The 18,542-nt window shown below is 46.2% G+C and overlaps 1 protein-coding gene across 1 annotated transcript in view; it reads left to right on the top strand.

The window, feature by feature from the left end:
* The window catches only part of PRDM16 (PR domain containing 16), a 35,207-nt gene extending 16,978 nt beyond the window's left edge, over positions 1-18,229 (top strand). The window contains exons 6-13 of the mRNA XM_010077864.1: positions 1,888-1,975; positions 5,858-6,027; positions 7,544-7,621; positions 13,148-13,317; positions 14,102-14,276; positions 15,258-15,488; positions 16,455-16,629; positions 18,095-18,229. Of these exons, the coding sequence (XP_010076166.1) occupies positions 1,888-1,975; positions 5,858-6,027; positions 7,544-7,621; positions 13,148-13,317; positions 14,102-14,276; positions 15,258-15,488; positions 16,455-16,629; positions 18,095-18,229 (1,222 nt within the window). The remainder of the gene's footprint in view (positions 1-1,887; positions 1,976-5,857; positions 6,028-7,543; positions 7,622-13,147; positions 13,318-14,101; positions 14,277-15,257; positions 15,489-16,454; positions 16,630-18,094) is intronic.
* Positions 18,230-18,542: the final 313 nt, after the last annotated feature.

Consider the following 18,542-nt stretch of genomic DNA (forward strand, 5'->3'; position numbering starts at 1 on the left):
GGTCATTCTCAGCAGTAATGTTAAAATAACATGGGTTGACAAAGCCGCTGCCAATTAAAATAGCAGCCTCGGGAAAACTGTAAAGGTCCAGAAGACAGATGGAAGTGAAGGATGGGGGCATCGTTTGTTGCATTCCATGGGATGCATATAGTTTTAGTAATACATTAAAATAGAAAGTGGGTGGTGGAGTTGCTTGTGAATCAGACTTCTGATGTAATGAGCTAAACAGCAGAGCTTCCAAGTCCCAGCTTAAAAAATATGGAAATATTTTGTTTCTAAACTTCTCTTTATCGGACTCTCCCACATCATTTGGCTCCCTCGTTTTTCTCCCAAAGGCCACTTAAATCCTTGACATTTTCTCCTGGTGATATAATTTAATGCAGCCAGACAGCCTGAAATCGGGGCAGTTTTGAGCTCGGCCTCGTTAAGGTACCATTCTCAGGCACGGGGCTGAAAGGATCAGCTTAATCCTCCGGTCACCACGGAATGCAGCTCTGATGAGGAAGTTTGTGCGTTTGTCGTGTTCTTGGTACCCGACGCGGGGAGACGGTGAAGCTGCGTGAAACGCTGTCGCTTCACCGCGGGTTTAGGTTCCCGGTGGTGCAGGTGGGGTTGGCTCTGCTGCCCGCGTCCGGGGGCATTCCCCTGATTTCGGTCACAGAGGGTGATGCTTCACTGGTTGGGGTGTCGCTTGCACGGCTTTACTGGTGTCAGGGAAAAACTTCTTACAGATTGTCATTTTTCTGAAAACTCACGCCCGTAAAAACACGTACCTTCCAAAGCACAGAAATGACGACTGCATTTCAAACCCAGCTCTTTATTCTACCTAAGGAAAATTAAATGCAGATTAAATACAGTTCACTAAAGAGCACTCTGCATGACTCTTCTTTTAAACTCTTCGGTAATTTGATCCACACACCAATCAGCTGAAATGCAGCAAAATAATTTACTCTCATTTATGCTGGACTAATGTAGTTAAAATTACTCTCACTATTGGATTTCTGCTGGTTTAGCTGGGATGGACTCTGTTCCAGTCATTTAAAGATGCAGCTGCATTTATTGGAGTTACTTTCGTAACACATTTTTTCCCGTAGAGGACATTTCAGTTTCTCGTTTTGGGTGATTCCACGCTACGATTTCCCTGCAAGTAGAATGTGTTGAGCAAGGAAAGCTGATATTTTCAAAACCAGGAGCCTAACTTTAGGATCGTTTCTGCATAGTAAGATGCTTAAGGCTGGAATATTGGAATGGACCAAAGTGACAGCAGAAGGTCCTGAGTCACTTCAGAAATCTCCCCCCTGTTCTTAACTTTTTAAATTGTTCTCTGCATGTGCTTGCCAAATAAACCCAAGGCAAGTTAGATCTCAGCTGCAAGGGAGGAAATAAATATGAAACACCTGATGGTTCCAGCACACTTGGGGCTGCAGAGTCTGGCCCGGTGTTAACTCTTAGGATAAAGACAAACTCTCAAAGATAATTTTTTTCCATGGAGTAGCTGCCTGCTGTGGACTCTAGAGCTTCTGCTGCTTAAACATTGCTTTTGCTGTGAATGTAATTTTTTTTCATGACATTCCACAACAGCAGAGGCTTATAAACCGCTATAGCAGAGCCATGAGTTCTCACATAGAAAGACCAAAATGTTTTCTTAGTCATCAGTCTGATGGTTAAAAAAATACTGCCCAAAGGAGGGGCTGTGTTTTCATGTCATTTCCAGGGCCTTTTGTGGGGTGATGTGGGTCGTAATTTGTAGTATCCGGTAGAAGGGGAAGAAAGACATTTGTGTCAGTAGGAGAACAGCCTCATATATATAATTTAGACACCTCTGACCGTGGTTTGGCTGTTCTCTGAAGCCCTGTGAGGTATGTAACCCTCTGTGTTGTTGTCCAGCAGGGTGGAGAAGCGGAAGGTGACGGACCCTGTGGGTGCCCTCAAGGAGAAGTACCTGCGACCCTCCCCACTGCTTTTTCACCCCCAGGTAAAAGCCGTGACGTTAGAATGTGGTGTTGATTCAGTGCCAAGAAGTTTGGGATGGAGCTGGTACAAAGAGGTCACTGGGATCGGGCTGTTTCTCATCCAAGCGCCCGACTGGAAGCTCCACTGGTTTCCACCGGTTACTTTCAAATACTTTCCATTTCCTACCTGGTTTGGGGATGATGGGAGTTACACCTTGCTGTTTCTTTTGTGTTAACAGAAGAGCAGGGCTGAGCTCTGGACAATTCACGTGGGCTGCCAGACTCCCCTTTCGCATGCCGGAACCCTGACATCAGTTTCTCATTGGGAACACCACGTGCAGTCATTTGCAGCGGTGCAAAGCGGGGAAGGACTGTCCAGCACCCACGCGGTGGCATTTTATACCTGCCTGATGTTCCCTCACATCATCTAGAAGGTGTGAAAGTGCAGGGCAGGGGAGAATCCAGGTTTGGTTCTGCCTGCTCCAAAAGGTGCTGGACAGCTTTCCCGTTTGATGGTGGACTGGGAATGGCAGCCTGCAGGGCAGCCCAACCAGTATGTGAAGGGCACAGCTAAGTCCAGTCCAACCAAGGCTATTGACAGGAATCAAGCCCAGTTTACAAAAGCCCTTCTCTTATAAGCAGTAGCTGAACTCTCCAACAGGTGGTGATACTCTTTGCCCTCAGGATCCCTCACTCCACAATAATAACGCCGCGAGTTCTGCCCCACGCTGCCCGACGTCCTCTCCAGGGCGATGGGCACCAGCTGTCCTCCGGCTCCTGCTGTGAGCACATGCTGGGAGCTGAGCTCTGTGCTCGGTATTGTGCTCTCCTTTATATTCACATGCATTGTTCTCCTCTGATAATGTTTCCCACCTTAGATAAATAACTGGCAGGTTTGTGAAAGCTGGATCCTGGTTGCTTTCACAGCTAAACTTAGTTCCCTCATTGTTTTGCATCAGACTCAGAGTTTGGTTAATAACTTCCCCCGATTTTTCCTTCATCCAGGCTGGAGAATGGTGACAGGCTGGCCAGGAACATCCTGTGTTTGTGTGAGTTAGAATAGTGGGGATATCTGCCTGTAAAGAATCTGATAGCAGGGAGGAGCTAGAGTGGCAAAGCAACCCGACGAGACGATGAGAAACGTCCAGACCCTGAGCAGTTGCAAGCGGTGGGTGGAAGGTTGTTAACATTGTTCCTGAAACCCTGACCACGTCCTCTTCCCATGGCAGCGAAACAACGTGGAAGGTCTGGTTATCTCTAATAGCTTATCACACAGAATAGCCTAAACTTTACAATCACTCGAGCCCGAAACTTCCTGATAACTAATTTTTAATGAAGTGGGTTGCTGGGTAAAGATCACTTGATCTCGAGAGTTGCTGTTCCCATGCTGGGTAATCACTTGGTGAACAAGGACTGGTCATTTGGTCAAGAATATGTGAGATTTTTACTATCACATCCGCATCCTGTATTATTCTGGATCTTTTCCTAAGAAATCGTATTTTCAGAGGCTCCTGTTCCTGGCTTCTTCATTAGGACCAACATCCAGGTACCAGCTCAGCTAAGGGCACACTCTACATGTGTTTCTCTCGCTCTGAACACAAGTCTGGTCTCAGCGTTTTCCTCTGTGAATAGTTGCCCAGCTCTCATAGAGGGCCCTGGCTGGGATGTGATTAAGCCAAAAGATGTGACTGAGCGTTCAGAAGATGCTCTCTCTCTCAAAATGAATTTCAGGCAACTTTTATTTCTTAGCCAGTCGTTGACTGTAGTTTCTCTGCTCTGATGGGAGTTACTCTGACATTGTCTATTTTAAATGAAACTCTGGTCAACATAAATGGTGTAACTTTTTGATAACTTAATGAAAAAACTTTTCTCACCTGTTAAGTTTCTTTTCTTCTCCCCTTCTTTTTTATTGTAACCAGGCGGTTGTTCCCTAAATAGTAAAGTGCCTTTACCACTGGAGAGGCTGTGGCCGGTGTTTAGAATTTTAAAATAAGCCTACGGCTATCAAGCCAGCAAACATCTCTGACTAAGTGCCTAAAGAACAGGGCACAACAAAAGCTATCTCCAGGTACTCCGGCAAAGGGCTGAGTGGCATAGCTCTGAAAGATCCGGATAGCATTTTAACGTGTTGGTTTTGTTACATGACTGGCAGCTGGGGCAGAGCCTTTGCTGTAAATGATCGAGTAACCTTTTCAAGTGGCTGGCGCTAAGTATTACTTACTATTTATCATGGGCTGGGAGCCTCCAACTAAGGGGCCGTGGATCTATTATCGAGAAATGGGTTTTACTACTCCTCTTTTTTACAGCTTATGAATGGTTGTCAGCCTTCCACAATGTATTCTTTGGTGATTAAGACAACTTTTTTTTATAGTCATACATTTTAAACAATATCTTGGCTCTCTTCCCCCCCTCCCCGAGCCCAGTTTAATAAAGTGTAAACGTGCAAAAGGTCAGCCCTTCCTGTACAATAGAGCATCTACTTTTGATATATGGCTTCCTACTGCCTTCCGCTCGCGGGCTGTCCCCGGCTCTCGGGCTGGCGCTCCCCCCGCGCTCCCCCGTTCCCGGTGATGTCAGCTGCGGGGAGGAGGCAGCTTTATTGCTGCCTTGTTTGTTTTATCTCTGCTTTCTGCTTGGCATCTTGAAAGTGCTCTCAAGAGTGCATAAAACTGCACGTTGGAGATGTCAGCCAGGCCTCCGAGTTACGTTTCTCTCTTGGATTTGGATTTCCTGTTTTGCTCTCATGAAAGTAAAAGGGTTTTTTTTTTTAGGTAGGATTTTTATGCGTACCCTTTTTTTGCACATAGGCCGACTTCTTTCTTTTTTACTCTCCCCTTCTCCTGTATCTCCAGGTTTTTCCCTTTCTCCCTCTTTCTGGTGTGGTATTTAACCCCAGTGTTTGTGTGAGAACAACCCAAAGCTGATAAAGGCACTCAGAAGCCTTTCATTTGGTGTCACATCTCTGCCGCTCCCGTCTGAACAGGCTTTCCATGTGGAGGTCCTGGTCCTCCGAACCCATAACTCATCCAGCCACAGCTCACGTCGAGTATTTTGGCTGGAATTCCCTTTCCCTCCAGGAAGCTCAGCCATCTCCCACCCATCCTTTCATCACCTTTTACTGGCTTCTGAACCTTTCTGACATACAATTAAAATGTCGGCCTCTTCTCCAGGCAACCTCTCTGTGGCCCCGCTCCGTCCTGAGCCTGAGCTTCACTCCTCCTCCCCTCTGCTCCCTCCTCACCCTCCAGCCTCAGCCTCTCCTCTCTCTGCTCCCCGATCAGGGTCATGCATTCCTCCGTGCTCCCTCCCGCTCTGCTTTGGCCAGGGTTCTTCTGCCTCCTGCCCAAAGCTTCTCTGTCCCCTCCAGCTTCAGTCCCCTGCCTCCCTGGCACCCATGGCCGCTGCCACTGTCCCTCGGAGCCCAGGGGAGGGTGGTGGGTGCTGTGTGAGACATCAAACCTCCCTGCTTTGGTGTGAGAGGGGGGTTTGGGCGGTGAGTTCCACATCCAGCAGCTGACCACGGTGTCTGATTTCAGTGTCATCCCTGGAAAAAAGGGAAGCCAAGCGTGTTCTGAGATAGTTTTTAATCTGAAATGCTGAAAACAAGCAAAAGCACATCGCGGAAGGTAAACTGGTGCCTGATTTATGAGATCTGGTGCCTACTGCGTTTGTGTTATTTGCATTACTGTGCCATTTGTGTCTTTTCCAATTTCTCTCTGCCCGATCCACTATTTCTCCCTTTCCTGGCTGGATGCAGTAGCTCCATTTCACCCTGTGCTGCTGGCTTCGAGAGCAGGAGCAAACATCAGCGACAGGCTTTGATCAACATACTAAAAGACGTGTTTTATGCATCATTGTTCTTCCTGTGGATTTTTATGACATGAGGTATCGCCTTCTCCTTGTAGATGTCAGCCATAGAAACGATGACAGAGAAACTGGAGAGCTTCGCAGCCATGAAGGCAGACACTGGCACCTCCCTGCAGCCCCTTCCCCACCACCCCTTCAACTTCCGATCCCCGCCGCCCACGCTATCCGACCCCATCCTGCGCAAGGGCAAGGAGCGATACACCTGCAGGTAAGGGCAGGGGCACCCCACGGGAGCGAGACCGTGCCCCAGCCATGGGAGAGCAGCCGGGCTGGGAACCTGCGTCACACACCCGCGTGCAACGGAGCAACTGCCCCTGGACATCTGCGCTGTCTCGGCAGGGACAGAGGAAAAACAAGAAGCAACAGAATTAGAACAGAGTATTCTGATGACTAATTCGCTCTGAAATAGCTTGTTTTGTCTGGTAGAGAATCAGCATCTTCTATTTTCTTTGTAATTTTTAAAAACCTTGAGAGCAGATCTGGAGATTCTCAAGCAAACAGAATTCTCCCAGCCAAGCCTCTTGTGTGTGGTAGCAAATGCCAAAGTTTCCAGCGTGAGCGCATTCTCAGCTATGCAAAATAATGCAATTTAAAAAATGCCATACAGTCAACCACTTTTTTCAAACATAGTTATATCCACAGAAATACTTACATATCCGTTGCAGCTCTAAAAGCTCGTATCAGAGCAGATCCCCAGGGAAATAAAACCCCGTATCTGCTTACACCGTTCTACCTGCGATTGCTAAAGGTTCTTGGGGTGGCTCCTGCTGCGATTTTCTTGGGTGCAGTGCGTGGGTACATATTTTGTTTGATGCATCTCTTATGTTCAACTTGCCACGAAAGCACTAGGCTCAAATTTCAGCTGAGTATTTAAAAGTTTGAGGTTTCTACCCGCAGCTTAAATACAGGCTAGCACAAACATTTGGATATTCATTGTTGATTAACACTTACATTGGCCATTCATCTTCAGGACATCTGAAGGTGCTGAATGTCTCTGAAATTAAGAAAATTGACATGTATGTTCCTTCTACAACAGCATCAGGTTTCATAGTCACAGAAGTAACCTTTCAGCTTTAGTATTTTATTTCCCAATTAGTGTTTTTATTTGTACCTCCCTTTTTTTGAGTTTACTGTGAATCAGGTGTATTATGGAACACAGTACCTTTGCTTATTTCATTTCCTATGGCTGCATTTCCTTATTCTAAGGACTGTCAGACTCACAGCAACATATTTTGATAACAGTCATGCAACACTGCAGCATTTATCCAGAAGAAACTGCTCTGAATTCCGAGAAGGATGATCAGGCAGATTCTGCACAATAAGCAAAGGAACAGGGCTAGAAAGGAGATCTATAAAAATATGAATAGGCAGCAATTAAACACTCTTTATCCTCTCACAGGAACAAGGTAGTCGTTCAGTTACTGAGTGCCAGGGTCAAGCAAGCAGGAGGTTCTTGCACCCAGCGCGCAGTTCAGCCGAGTTCCCGTGTGTCTGATGGCCGTGGGTTACACCAGTGTCTCATGCTGTTATTCTGGGCAGTTGTGGCTCTGCTGGTTCTCCCCTCCACGTTCTCCTCCAGGGGTTATTGGTGCCTCACGGGGTTGTCACATTTGGGAGGGGTGTCAGAACCAGCAAGGTCGCTGGGAGCTGGTGATGCAGCATGTAAATGACCTGGGGTGGCAGGAGCTTCGTGCACTGATGGCTGCTTTGCTTTCCCCGTCTAGGTACTGCGGGAAGATCTTCCCTCGCTCCGCAAACCTGACCAGGCATCTGCGGACACACACTGGAGAGCAGCCCTACAGGTGATGCTGTCCCCCAGACAAAACCCCTTTCCCAACACACTCCTCATTCACCGCTCTGTTATTTTTTCTCCTTTCTGTAAAGCTGTGCCAACATAATTCCGCAGTCCTGTAGCATTACAAATAATGATTCATAGGATTGTATATGATGTGTGCCAGCCAAAAATAATCAGGCTTGGCAGCCTGAAGATAGACACTTAACTTATATTTAGATGTATGCTGGCAAAGGAGTGCTCTGATTTGCAGTGTTGTTTAACACTCACATTAACCATTCATCTCAAGGACAGCCGAAGGTGCTGAATGTCTCTGAAAATCGGGCTGTTTTGAAGGGCCTGCCAGTGAGTCAACTGCTGGGTCTAGCTAGACTTTTTTCTTTCTTTTCCTAATGCATATCAGAGGTGTCTGGAGTAGTGGATCAAAAAACAAAAGGAAAGGAAAGCCCTGCAGTATAGCTGCTTTAACATCTGAGATGGGGAGTGTCTTACCTTAGATTGCAAAGTTTAAAAAGAGTCATCAGCGCGGGGAGATCCACACACTGTCTCACACTCAGGTGTTCAAGGTAGGAGCTGAACGACTATTTTCTGCTAGTTGTGGACACGGTGAGCTGATGGTTATCCTTCAGTTAGCGTTGTGTCTGTGCGAAGGGCACATGGCAAAGCCCGTCTCTGCCCCTGCCCAGCAGCCTGGGCGCAGGCAGGGCACCGGCGGGTGCTGGCTCTCCTAATGGGATCCCTGTTTCCTGAGTGTCTGAAATACGAATGAAACTCATAAGAAAATATATGTAAGTGTGTGTGTGTGTACGTGGGTATAGGAAGGAATATTTCTGATGGAAGACCAACTGGGAATTCTCCCCCAGTATTTTCTCCTGGTGTTTTGCATTTAGTTTCAAAAAACTTCAGAAAAAAAATGCTTTGATTGATTTCTTGTTAGAATAAGGACATGTGAGCAAAACTGAATGAATGATGAATCGAGAGCTCGCTGAAAATCAAACATTGTGTTTTCCGTAACGTGTTTTCCACATTGTCAAACAACAGTGACAATTCAAACGGTTTCATTTTTGGGAGCTAATATTACGGTGTTTCCATACACAGTCCAGAACAAAGCTAATGTAATAGTTATTATATAAAGAGAAACACAAACACATTTACAAGCAGCAAGAGGCCGTGTGGTCACATACATCAAATTTTTATGCTTAGTTTAACTTCAGAAGCTACTCTCTCCCACATTGTAATCCCTGGTACCTACGGAGTCAAATTTTTTTTTCCATACAGAGGCACACAGAATTTTGAGTATAGACATTAGATAAATTAAAATTTTTTTTTTAAAAAAGTCTCCAAAGCAGACATATATTTTGGAACCGTTCCCCGTTCTGATTTTTTCAGTTGCGTTATTTGATACGCCTTGAATGAATGCTGTGTATTCACTGTGCACCCCTGTCTGACTAAAATGCTCGCTCCCGATTATTCAGAGATTGTTAGTTCAGTTTTCTTCCAAAAAAGGAGACTTGCAACTTAACAAAGGTTAGGAAAATAAAGATTTATTTGATCTGGTCTTCTCCCAGAAAATGGACTGTGTGTTTTTTTTGTAATAGAGGTTTGACTTCTGGACAATGTTGCATTATAATAGCACTCCTGAGAGTTAGTGCTGCGTTTACAGAAGAGCTTAATTATCATTGATTTTCTTTTGCTCTCAGAGAACTGAGATTTCCAACTTTTGCAGCAGTAATTGTTTTGAAAGCTTGCTTTTTAAGGGTGGGCTTTATGCAGGTAAAAGGAGGTTGCTGACTTTTCAGGGGTTTACTGATGTCTTTCTTAAAACTTTTCTTTTGATTGTTTAAATGTTTTTTCTTTTGGCTCTGTAAGTGTTCTATCTTCATCCAAATATGAATTAAAATGTTCTTAAAGCTGACATAAACTGACCAAATATCCAAGTGTAGAAAAAGGCAGGCCAGAAGGTGCTTTGGTTTTAATTCCTGGTTGTCATTGAGAAGTGATGTGGTTTTTACCGAGGCACCTGAACTTCCCAGGTGTCTGTTTAATTATGTATGAAGTAGGAATTGGTAGCACATGAGCAATAAGGACACAAATTAATTCTTTTTTTTAAAGGGAAAGTTGGACATGTTTTTTGAAGAGTAAGAAATACCTGGTAATGCACTTTATGTCCTAAACATCAACTGATTTGAAAAGGCTCAAAGACACTGCTGTACAGGGAAATTCGACATGCTGCTTTTCTCTCTTCTTTCCCACATCAGATCTAAAACCCAGTAGTTTGAATTTCAAAACCCAGTGGTAAAAAGGACTATCAAACGCAACTGTTTCTTCTAGAGCAATGCAAAATAAGTTGGGCTTGTAAAATCATGTTGGACTTACCTGGAACTAACAGCTAAAGCTGACGTCTACCCTGTCAGATTGCACATAGCTCAATAAAAATCTCTTCCTTCTCATTTTCTTTTTTTTTAAATGTAGCCTGAATTCACCCCCAGTATAAATGCACTTGAGATTGAGGAGTTCTCAGGGGAAGAGCAGCTGTCCGTGTGTTTTGTGCTTTGTTGCTGCAGTTCTGTCCGTACCGCTCGCATTGATCATCAAATGAGTTTAAAATTCTGCAAACGCTGTCACGCTGCTGAGACTTTACAAAGCATGTGAGCAAATGCCGTACTGTCACGTCTGAAGTGTCACCAAACTGTCGCAGTCACACAGTGATCAGCGCGGTTGCTCGTTCTGATGGGGTTTTTTGGCTATTTCTCCCCTTCCAGTCGTGATACACCAGGAGCCGGAGTTCCCCCCAGCTCTCGGGGTTGCTGACCACTCCTCGGAGCTCCCAGCTCGGGATTGCTCTCAGCTACCATTCACTCCCACTTTATATTTTTTTAGCCCATTGGTGTGTTACTTTAGAGTGATAAGGAAGGAAGTTTCCTAGCATTTTGTCAGTGTGTTTACAAAGCAAATACTGCTTCTTTAGAGTTTTATTCTGCCCCTGCCTCTGTGTTCACCTCTTCCCTGAATTGAAGCTGGTTCCTCTGTCTGGGCCATTTATTTAGATTAAAACCAGCAGAGATCCAAGGACCGACCCCTCTGGGACCACAAATAACACCACGCGGCTCCCTCGTCCCTCTGCTTGCAGACGTTAGCTATGGCTCCTTTCGAATGCCCCTCTGTTTTCTATTTTTTTAACAAGCTCTTTATCCCCTCTCCCTACCCTACCCTGGATCCACATAGCTCATAGTTAGAGCGAGGGCCTGTCAGAGGAAACTTTTCAAAGGCTTCCTGAACATCTAAATAAATCGCCGTACGGGAGGCCAGCTCCTTCTAGCCTGACGCACACAACCACTCCCTTTGAAGTCGCTGGAGCTGCTCGTGTGAGTGATGTGGGCGAGCGCCGGCGTGGGCACCCGGGGCAGCCGCGGGCACACAGGAGACCCGTGCTGCCGTGGGGCCGGGCACGAATGCAGGACAGGGCTTAGGGGGGCTTGGAGCTGGTGGGACAGGCCGGGGGTGAAACCCTGGGCGTCGGCAGAGGCAAGGAGGGGGCTGCTGGTACCGTACCAGTAGAACTGAGCTGGGCAAAACCGCTCGTGAAAGTCCTGCGGAGACACAGGGGTGCTGGGGTGGTGGCTGCTGGGGACGTTGCAGTTTCCTGAAGGGCTGAGCAGTAGAAGCTGCTGAAGCCTGGCAGCTCCCGAACGCAGATCTGTTGGTTGGTAGCAGATAGGAGGAGAATAAGGCTGGGAGTGCGTGCGTGTTTAACTCTCTGTGTATAAACTGTGCTTGTTCTTGCTGGTGTTCAAGTAACCTCTTGTTTTCTTTAGTTGTTCAATTCGTGTTTTTTGACAAAATGAAAAACTTCTGAAGTCTGAGAAAACTGTGGTTTAAGAAGAGATTTTGCTTTCTTCCTAGGTTAATCATAATAGAGGCTCATTATTGGAAATAACTTTATTGTTTTTGGTGATTTAACAGTAGGAAATTTGGAGGTGAACATGGAATCCATAAACATTCAGCGAGAGAGTGTTTCATAAGTGTATCTCTATTTATTTCCAAAAATATTATCAATTTATTTTTAGAGACCAAATAAAAACCACAGCTGTAGCACATCTGGAAATTGTGTGTGTGTTTCACAACATAGATTTTTTACACTCACACCTCTTTCCCACACTTGAACCTGTTGTCCTTGTAGGGAACAATACTGTGTCCTGAGTGTCGAGGCAAATCCAGACTCATACTTGAATGACACAGGCACAAGATAAGTTCTTGGTGCCCTCTTCACATGATGAACTAATGACATTCCTTAACCGGGCACAAATGCACCATCTTCCTGCCTTATCAAACAGCTCAGCTCTGTGGGACAAATTTTGCTCTCAGAGGAGCACAGAGCAGTGCTGCTACAGTGAGTGGGCTTGTTCCGGACTTACGAAGGCTTAAGATCAGTTTTTATTTTGCCCCATAAGAGCACAGGACGTGCAAAGGGCTGGAGTGGAGAAGGATTCTACTTCTCGTGGGGTTTGGAAGTACAGCCATGAGGGAGCGGCTTTGTTGAGGTACAGATGACATCTTTAGCGGGAGATCTAATGAGGGATTCGGGCGGATTCGGGGGAATTGGATTTTCTGTGGCTTTAGCAGCGCAGCTCTCCATCGCGGCGCAAAGCTGCCCTCTTCAGTCCATCACCGCCTCCTCCGCGCCGGGCCAGGAGCACAGTCCCAGTCCACCCAGCACCGGGGTTTAGCAAAGCCCAGTTTGTGTTTGGGGGGGATCTGAATCCAGAGAGGGGGGTGGCAGCTTTGAACAAGCTTCCAGCACATCTGCCGGGGGTCCTGCAGAGGTTTGTTTGAAAGCGGGAACATTTCTTCACTCAGCAGTTTCCCTAAACATTCTGGCTTGGCTCCTCACATTCCACATTTTTTCATCATAAACCAGATATTTGCTACATGGGAGTAAATCTTATCCTGTTTGGAAACTACGGTGTATTTCTTGGGAGCTATTGTACTATAATAATACCCAGAATTACCTTTAGAGGCGTGCTGTACTGCCTACAGCTTATGTACCACAAGGAATTTCACAAATAAATCTGGAGTGTTCTGTCTGTCCAGATAACTCTGTCATGTAGGGATATGCTAGCTAATAACTATTTTATACATTTAACCTCCCTTCTTTCTTCTGCTCCTGTCTTCTTTTTCCTCCCTAACAGCCATATTTCACCTACTTCCCCTAGAAGATCAGAAGGGTGGAAGAAATAAATTCACCTTCCTTATTTTTACATTCATGCGTGGAAAAGTAATTATTTTGCTTAAAATTCTTATTTGTTTGGACGACTCACTTCTTAATTAATTCTAATCCTTTCTTTGTGCTCCTTGAGTAACAATAATATCAGATTTGTCTGGAATGATTAATGCCTTGTGCTTCCCAGGTCCTCAGCCGAGTGAAGATTTATAGACCAACATTTTCTGGTTTTCTGATAGTCAGATTTTTCTTTTTTTCTTTTTTTTTTTTTTTTTCCTCACGTTGCACTCTTTGGCATTTGCTTCTATTTTTCAGGTGTAAATACTGTGACAGGTCATTCAGCATTTCCTCCAACCTCCAGCGGCACGTTCGGAACATCCATAACAAGGAGAAGCCATTCAAATGTCACCTGTGTAACCGATGCTTTGGGCAGCAGACCAACTTGGACCGGCATCTTAAGAAACACGAACACGAGAATGTTCCAGGTAGGAAAGGGCATGCCTGCGTGGGTCTGGTGGGGCGCTGGAGGCGAAGACACCATGGTCTGGTCTCTCTGGTCCTTGGGAAGCCTTCACGGAAACCCTGGTTCTTAAGGCTGGATATCATTAGGTAGCAGAACACAAACGCCAGCTCCTCGTGCCACCACAGATGCCTTCAGCCACGGTGCGTAATTGCAACACACGTGCTCATGCTCTGCCAAGCTCTTGGTCTGGTGCTAATACGTGCCCTTTTCCATCCATAAAATACCCATCATGGTGCTAACTTCCTGGGGACTCTGTCCGGGGAGCTCAGCCGCACATGGTGAGGTCTCCTGCTGCAGCGCTGGTGTGGACATGTCAATCTCTGCCAAGGGTTTTCAGCCTGAAATGTGTTTGTAGCTATGTGTGAAGTTCAAGAAGATAAACAGATTTTGCCTTAAGATAAAAACTGAAGGAAGAAATTCCTGTGCTGAAGCCAACTAAATGATTTCCCAGCCTAGGAAAAAAAAATACGGAAGAGCTATAGGCAAACAGCTATGCAGTGGATAGTGGTTCTTAAATTGTATTTACCATCCGTTAATGCTAAATATCGCCTACGTTTCTCTCTGTAGCTTGAGTCTGGAAAACATGAGCTTCCTTTGGCAGCTTTGGTCCATGAGATTTCTCTTAAATGTTAAATTGTAAATATACAGTGAGAGGATTGCTGCGTAATGTTCCTCCTCTGTTTTTCCTCTTAATGATAGCTTTGCCAATGTCTGATTGTTTCTCTTTTCTTGTTTCTCCCCCTCAGTGAGCCAGCACTCTGGAGTCATTACAAACCACCTTGGGACCAGTGCCTCTTCCCCAAACTCGGAATCAGACAACCATGCACTTTTAGATGAGAAAGAGGATTCGTATTTCTCTGAAATCAGAAATTTTATTGCAAATAGTGAGATGAATCAAGCATCAACTTTAGCAGATAAAAGGTAGACAAGCAAATACAATTATCTGGTGACATGTACTGTTAACCATGGCTGAGAGTTTTTCTCCTCTGGATAAAAATGTGATTATTGAACCATTACTTTCTGCCGTGAAGCCACGTGGCCTGTTCCGTCACTGGTCAGAGAGTGCTGATATGGAAACTGGAGCCACCTGCTCTCTAGTCTGTTAGTTTTGTTTGAAATTATCCACATCATGAGCCTTATTTTGACTTGAGTGATGTTTCACCTGCTGCTAGCCTGTTTTCACAAAGGGCTGTTTAATGCCAATACCAAGGTGTAAGTCCAAAATGTCAGTCTGAGGAATCCACCCGATGCTGTGATCCGCGTAAAGAACAGTGACAAGTGTGGAACACGCTGACGTAAAATTTCTGGTGAAGATGCCAATCTCATTTTATGTCATTTGGGGGCATCCTGTTGGGTTCCAAGTCCATAGCACTGGTGATCCAACCCTCGTCCTCTTAACGTAATGTAAAACCCTTAGTTTTGTGGGGTCCTCTAGGTCCATACGGGCGCAAATAGCAAAAATAATACGAGAGAGGATTTGGGCTGGCTGTTCGATTACACTGTGAGGAAGCTGCCTCCTTCTGGTCACTCAAAGGGAGATTGTTAGAATACCGTGGTACAGAAGGAGGAAAGCCGCTTGTCCCACAGAGGTTGTATTTTAAGAGATGGAAAACCATCATTTAAATCCAGACTAGACAAAATTCTAGTGTGACAAGCAGTGGGGCTGACATGCTTATTAGCCCTTGAGACACTGTGAAGGCTGGGTTCTAAATGTCTGAAACGTGTTGGTTTTCCTTTTCCTTGCAGTTTAAATAATATGTGTATGTACATAAATATGTCTCTGTATTCAGAGAATTAAATTATCAGAGTCTTGCGTTGCAGTGGAAGTGCATGACTTAGGCATTTGGCATCTTATCTTTTTTCTTTTCTTTCCTCTACCCCCCCCTTGACCAAATGTTTCAGGCCAGAAATCCAGGACATTGATGGCAATTCCCAGTGTCATGGATTAGCAAATGAGAAAACAGAAGATGTGGATGATGAAGATGAAGAACTGGAAGAGGAAGATGATGACAGCCTGACGGGGAAGTCACAGGATGAAACGGTATCACCCACTGCAGAACCCCGAGGAGCGTTTGAGGATGAAGAAGATGAAGAGCCCACATCTCTCACCATGAGCTTTGACCACACCCGAAGGTGAGGAGGACCATTCCCTTGAGAAGTCAAACGGGGCTCAGGCTTCTGCCCCTGTCTCAGTGGTAGATCGTGGGTGCTGTTGTTTTGTTTTTTGAGCCATGTGTCATGCCTCCAGTTTGATTTAAGCATTCACTTGAGAGATTTCCATTTTCACCATGGTGGGGGACATGAAACAAGTGGACTGCAAGGAGAATCTGTGGTCAGGTGTATAGCCAAGACTTGAGAAGTTCCTATCAGGAGAACAGTTAGTCCAACATAAAAACCAGCTTTTCCAGGGTACCACAGCTCAGCCGATAATGTCTTTCTCCCTAAAACACTGGGCAGGATGAAGGAAGAGGCGTACGTACACAATCCGTTTTGTGCTGCTCTGCCCATTTTAGTTGTAGCAAAGTTTTGCTGACTTCTACTGGAGTTCTCAGAGCTCTGGGAAAAAGTGAAGCTTTTTTTTTCCCAAGGTCAAGCCATGCCTGGACACCTTGAGAATGAAAGTTTGTTGCACACAGTGTAGGCTTAGCTTTCTTTTTGCCTCAGTTTGCCTCCGTTTCCCAACTGGTGCTCGTAACAAATGGCCCATGATGCAAAGTAGTGTCTTACTGATTTCAGTGCATCACTGTTTTCATTGCAACTCAAAGAGAACGCAGCAGTGTTGTTCAGACGTTGATCAGTGTCACCCATGTCAGGGAGTGGGCAGCAATTGGCCATCTCCAGACAGAAGACCAAAGGGGGTTGTAGCCACGCTGACTCACAACTATCCGTAGCACTAACGCTTCTTTGTGCGTAGTCTTGCTCTCCACTTTTTCTTTGCTCCTTGCATTTTGTGTTGTTTTTGTGTTTGTCTGTCGGTCAGTTCACGCATGTGGCTTGTGAGCCCCCCATGGGATGTGCATGCCGGCAGCGGGTTAGCGACACCCCCGTTGGCGAGATGAGCTAACAACAGGTCACCCCTTCCCCTGGTCATTGGTACAGGTGTATTGAGGAGGACGAAGCCGGCTTGTTAGATTTGGAGCAGATGCCGAATTTTGGGAAGGGGCTGGATCTTCGCAAAGCAGCCGAGGAAGCATTTGAAGTTAAAGATGTGTTTAATTCCACCTTAGACTCTGAGACAATAAAACAGACTCTGTACAGGCAGGCTAAAAACCAGGTAGGTATATGACAGAATGTTTTATCTAGCTTGCCGCCAGCACGTACGGTAGGATTAGCAAGCAGCTGGCCTCTAGCTAAGGTTTATTTTCCCCTTCCCGTAAGCAGGAATTGTACTTGTAATATGTGATCATATGTGAACCATGTCTTGTTTCTGGGTGAAACTGGTTTAATCACAAGCCACTTGCCTGACTCTTATGTGTGTCCTGTTACTAATATGCCAAATGTACTAACTATTTAGGAACTGCTTGCTCTTTAAAATCTGTGCTACACGGTGAGGTCCAGCCTAGGCTTGGTTGGTGGGGGATATTTTTGGTTTTTGAATCGATTTTATAGTGTATGAGATGCAGGACAGCTCACACATCACAATAAGTAACTTAAATAATTGTAGTAAATAGTAAATGAACATTCGTGTGAGCAGCCCAGCTCTCCTTTGTGGCTGTCTTTCTTTTAAGCCGTTTTAGAAGCGTGCATGTCGCTAACACTGCAGAGCCGTGCCTCTTCCAGCACACACCTACAGCACACGAAGGTGTTGACTTGACAAGTAGCTCCGACTCTCAGCTTTAAGAGGAGAGGCTAAAGTGGGATAACTGGTTGGTATTGTCACCGGTACAGTCGCATTACTAAGAGCCCTCCTGTTGTACTGATGTCGCAGATAATTCACGGTTTTTGTCACCCTGCGAAGGGTTGTGTGTGCGTGGGCGCAGCCTCAGCGCACAGGAGAGGGCTGCACGGCCACCACGGCATTGCAGAGGGGCTAGTGCAGAGCAGGGAGGGTGGGACCCTGTCCTGCTCTGCTCCAGGTCGTGGGTGGCAGTTACATTGGCTTCCACCACCTGTGTGTGAGGTTATCATTGTCGAGTGGGCTGTGAAGGGACACGCAGGTGTATGAGATGAGGAGGGATTACATTCAGGTTACAGAGAAGCCAGCAGATTGTTATAGAGAGCGGAAGTCTGGGTGCATTTTTCCCAGCAGATGCTTTTAACCATTTCACTGCAGCAGTAGATCTACCCCAATAAGAACATACGAACACCCTGATAACGCCAGCAAGCATTTCCTGCGGGTTTCTGCAGGTACCAGCGGGCTCAGCCCAGGCGGTGGGTCAGGATGGTCCGTGTGCTGCCTGCGGGGTACAGCCAGCGTGGGTATTGCTACCCCACTTTTGGGGTGTGTGCCTGGGCCCTGGCTTTGCTTAGCTACTTATCTGTAGGTGTACTTCTTTTAAGAACAAAACAAACTCACTCGCTGACCCTACAGCTGCCTATAAACTCGGGCAGAGTTGAGCAGTTGGAGTGATGGGTGTCATCCTGGTGCGCGGATGTAAATTCAGACCTGCTGGCGAGGTTCTTAGCCCAGCCACCACCCAACCCTGCGTGGTGCGATGGTGCTGTGCCGCCCGCGGCGTGTTCCAGCTGCCCTGCTGTGCGTTCACACATCTCCTCTGCGTTGTTCTCTCCTCCTCCAGGCTTATGCAATGATGCTGTCCCTGTCCGAGAACGCTCCCCTCCACGCGTCCTCCCAGAGCTCGCTGGGTGCTTGGTTGGACATGGCAGGAGCAGCTTCCGAGTCGGGGACCTTTAACCCCATCAACCACCTCTGAGAGGTCACCAAGGCACTGGCCAGAGCCCACGCGAGGAGGCGGAGGTGCTGCAATTATCCTAGCAAAAATCCTGGCAAGCAGAAGATGGATGAGAGGGCCTCAGGGAGTCGTCTGGACTTTTGGCCGAGAAGGAAACCCATCACATCCGTCCTACGAGTCCTGCATTTTTATCTCTCCAGAGTTTTCGTTTCTAATTTATCAGAATGGACCTCTCCAAAACTGGAAATCCCTGACGCAGCCCTAGGATTTCACAGTCCATAGGAACAGCATGAGTGAGACACAAATTGCAACAGTGCAATCAAATATTGGCCCC

This window comes from Pterocles gutturalis, unplaced genomic scaffold, assembly GCF_000699245.1.
Source record: "Pterocles gutturalis isolate BGI_N339 unplaced genomic scaffold, ASM69924v1 scaffold3081, whole genome shotgun sequence".
NCBI lineage: Eukaryota > Metazoa > Chordata > Aves > Pterocliformes > Pteroclidae > Pterocles > Pterocles gutturalis.